Source organism: Hibiscus syriacus, unplaced genomic scaffold (assembly GCF_006381635.1).
Source record: "Hibiscus syriacus cultivar Baekdansim isolate YM2019G1 unplaced genomic scaffold, ASM638163v2 tig00110120_pilon, whole genome shotgun sequence".
NCBI classification, from domain to species: Eukaryota; Viridiplantae; Streptophyta; class Magnoliopsida; order Malvales; family Malvaceae; genus Hibiscus; species Hibiscus syriacus.
In genome coordinates, this window is record NW_024062596.1 from 318,885 (window position 1) to 322,721 (window position 3,837).

At 37.6% G+C, this 3,837-nt stretch overlaps 1 protein-coding gene across 1 annotated transcript; it reads left to right on the plus strand.

Moving 5' to 3' along the window:
- The first annotated feature begins 180 nt into the window (after window positions 1-180).
- Window positions 181-3,045, plus strand: LOC120215467 (protein FAR1-RELATED SEQUENCE 8-like). Its single transcript, XM_039213151.1, is given in 4 exon segments — window positions 181-301; window positions 873-1,590; window positions 1,705-1,782; window positions 1,785-3,045. Coding segments are annotated over 4 exon segments (2,055 nt in total). The 5' UTR covers window positions 181-256; the 3' UTR covers window positions 2,999-3,045.
- The last annotated feature ends 792 nt before the right edge of the window (window positions 3,046-3,837 follow it).

Below are 3,837 nucleotides of genomic sequence, written 5' to 3' on the forward strand. Positions count from 1 at the left end.
GAATTAATCGAACTAATTCGATTCGATCAGTTAACCGAATTAATTCAAAAATTTGAACACCCCTAGTTATAACCGAACAGGCCAAAAAGAAAAAAAAGGGACCACCAGACACCAGTATTGTTTACCCTAGTTTATCATCTAAGCAAGCAAATACAGTAAAAATAAAGGACCAGGTGGGAATAGAGACAAAGAGAGCCTTAGGGTAAAACTAACCTCTCGTACTTTGACGCAAGGCTGCCTCACCCTCACTCTAACCATGACCGGCGACCACCAGGTTCCGCCACCCGACCTCCATGACACGGTACGTTCCCCCATTTCATTCACCCAAATTCCTCCTTTTCCGTTCCCAATTTCCAATTTCCCCATTTCTAGGGTTATAGTTCTTGAACTTCTTTTACTGTTCTTAATCAACACTTTCTATTAGTTAATTTAGAAGGAACTTTGTTGTTCATTTTTGTACCTGGAAACGTTAAAATTATCCTTAGTTTTAAGAGTAGAGAATTTTGTTCTGTTCCATTCCGGTTTCACATTTTACTTCTCGATTTTTGAAGCATCAGAAGTCAAACATTTGATGAACTTTTCTAAATTTCAATGTTATTGGATGTGTTATTAACTATTACTGTTAATAGCAAAACCATGCTGATGAAAAAATAATGACTTTGAATGAAGGACATATTTAAATTTACTATCTTCTTTTTTAACATAAACTTTTCCCTGTTTTCTTATATTTTTTTTATTAAAAACGAAGTACAGTTGGAAAGACCTGAAATTGCAGAGATCATGTATTAGCTTTTAGTTTACGAGTTACTTGTGTATCCTGTTTGTATGTTCTCTAAGTGTCAGTTGACCATTTGACGGGGTTTCCATTTCAGATTGAAAGGGGTTCTCAAAACAGGGAGCAACTCTTTGAGGATGATGGAAATGAGCTTGAAATGGAAGTGAACGACGTTGATTTCGAGAGCAATGGACTTGAGATTGAAGAAAACGGCCTCGATATTGAAAGCAACGACCTTCAGGATGATTGTGACCAAATGGTCGATATTGAAGACAATCATGAAAGCAACGGGGATGATTCAACTGCAGTTTCTGTTGAAAATGGCATATCCCAAGGGGAAAACTATCCACCGCCAGCTGTGGGGATGGAGTTTGAATCATACGACGATGCTTATAATTATTATAACTGTTACTCCAAGGAGCTAGGATTTGCAATCAGGGTGAAATCTTCGTGGACAAAGCGTAACAGCAAAGAGAAACGCGGAGCTGTGCTCTGTTGTAACTGTGAGGGTTTCAAAACGATCAAAGAAGCAAACAGTCGCCGGAAGGAAACAAGAACTGGCTGTCTCGCCATGATAAGGTTGAGGTTAGTGGAATCTAATAGATGGAGGGTGGATGAAGTCAAACTGGAACACAATCACTTATTTGACCATGAAAGAGCGCAGAATTGTAAGTCACACAAGAAGTTGGATGCTGTGGCCAAAAGGAAGGTGGAGCCAACTGTGGATGTAGAAGTACGGACAATCAAGTTATACCGTACATCTATGGTCGATCCAGTGGGTTATGGAAGCTCAAATTCACTTGAAGGAGAAATTAGTGAGTGTGTTGATCTTTCTAGGTGTTTGAAGCTTAAAAAAGGAGATTCCCAGATTATATATAATTTTTTTAGCCACATTCAGCTTACTGATCCGAACTTTGTTTACCTTATAGACCTCAATGATGAAGGGTGTTTAAGGAATGTTTTCTGGATAGATTCTAGGTCTAGAGCTGCATATGGTTACTTTGGTGATGTGTTGCGGTTGATACCACTTGCTTGTCAAACAAACATGAGATTCCTCTTGTGGCATTTGTTGGGGTAAACCATCATGGGCAGTCTATCTTGTTGGGTTGTGGTTTGGTTGCTGATGACACATTCGAAACATATGCTTGGCTATTTAGGGCATGGCTTACTTGTATGTCTGGTCGCCCTCCGCAAACCGTAATCACAGACCATTGCAGGGCCATGCAAAGTGCTATATCCGAGGTATTTCCTAGGACTCACCATCGGCTGCATTTGTCTCATGTCGTGCAAAGTATTCTTGGGAATCTGGGAGAGTTACAGGAATCTGGTGTCTTTCAAATGATATTAAATAGGACAGTGTATGAGACCGTAAAGGTGGAGGAGTTCGAAATGGGCTGGGATGATTTGATTCAACGTTTTGGAATTACAGATCAAGCATTGCTTTGTTCTTTGTATGAGGAAAGAGAGCGATGGGCTCCGGTTTACCAAAAAGATACATTTTTGGCTGGGATGTGCAGTTTTCAAAATGGTGAATCCATGAGCTCGTTTTTTGACGGTTATGTGCATAAGCAAACTTCTTTGAAAGAGTTTTTTGATATGTATGAATTAGTTTTGCAAAAGAAGCGAAAAAGAGAAGCTGTCAGCGATATTGAATCGAGAGATTCGAGTCCCATGTTGAAAACAAGATGCTCCTACGAATTACAGCTTTCCAAGTCGTATGCAAATGAAATTTTCAGGAGGTTCCAAGATGAGGTTGTGTTGATGCCTTGTTTGAGCATAACACAAAGTCATGCCAATGGACATGTCATAACCTACATGATCAAAGAACATGAGGCAGAAGGAGATCGAGGCGATATGAGGAACTTTGAAGTTATGTATGACAAAGCCGGAATGGAAGTCCGTTGCATATGCAGCTGCTTTAACTTCAACGGCTACCTTTGCCGACACGGTTTGTATGTCCTCAAGTACAATGGCGTGGAGGAAGTCCCTTTTCAGTATATCTTGTCTCGGTGGAGGAAAGATTTTAAGCGGCTATACATTCCGAATGTTGGATCCAATAACGTCGACAGCAGCAACCCCATTCAGTTGTTTGATCATTTGTATAGACGGTCGATGCAAGTTGTTGAAGAAGGGATGATATCCCAAGATCATTATACGGTTGCATGGCAAGCATTTAAAGAATCTCTGAATAAAGTTCGACTTGTTGCGAATAAGCATGTATAGTTAACAGTCAAGATGTACATAATTTCTCTCTAGTATTTGTAAAATCTCTGGAGTCCTCGTGTTTGTACACACACAAGTTTTCCAGCATAATATTAGTTGTTCTCTAAATCAGAATAAGAGATATTACTAAATTAGAATATCAATTGTTCATAAAATTAATCAGTGGGTGTCTATTGGCCTGGGTCATAACTTCATAATGTCAACAATTATACGTGATCTTATGACGTTCAAACAACAATCATTTTGTAAATACATCAACTTTGTGGGTGATAGCCCATTCACGTGAATAACCATAATCAGACGTGAATTAAATCTATTTTGTGTTTGTGTGTCTATGAAGAAATATTAGTTAATTTTGTGGTAAAACTCTGTGTAGTGTTGAAAATTTGTTAAATGCATTTGACACTTCATGCCATTTTCATATTTCACATACTTTCGTTACATGTTTCATTTTATATCAAGTTGTTGTGTATTAGTGAATTTTGTAAAACTTAACGTTCGAAATATTATTCATTACAAGCAATTATATAGTAAAATATTTTTAATTTTATATTAATTTAAAACTATTACATAAATATAACTCGATAATTGAAATTAAAAGTTGAAAATTTTAATTTTTATGAAAAAAACTCATCTAATAACCTGAAATTCTTTATTTTTAGTGTAATATATACACGAAGAAAGATACTCCACACGCATATATAAGGTAAATTACAAAGTAAACCATCCTATAAATTGCGATTGGAAGAAGGAAAACATCATGGAGTAACATGCGAAAACCTCCCGCAATCCCCGTCACAAAACCCATCGATGAAACCCCACCGCAAAATCTAGTACCA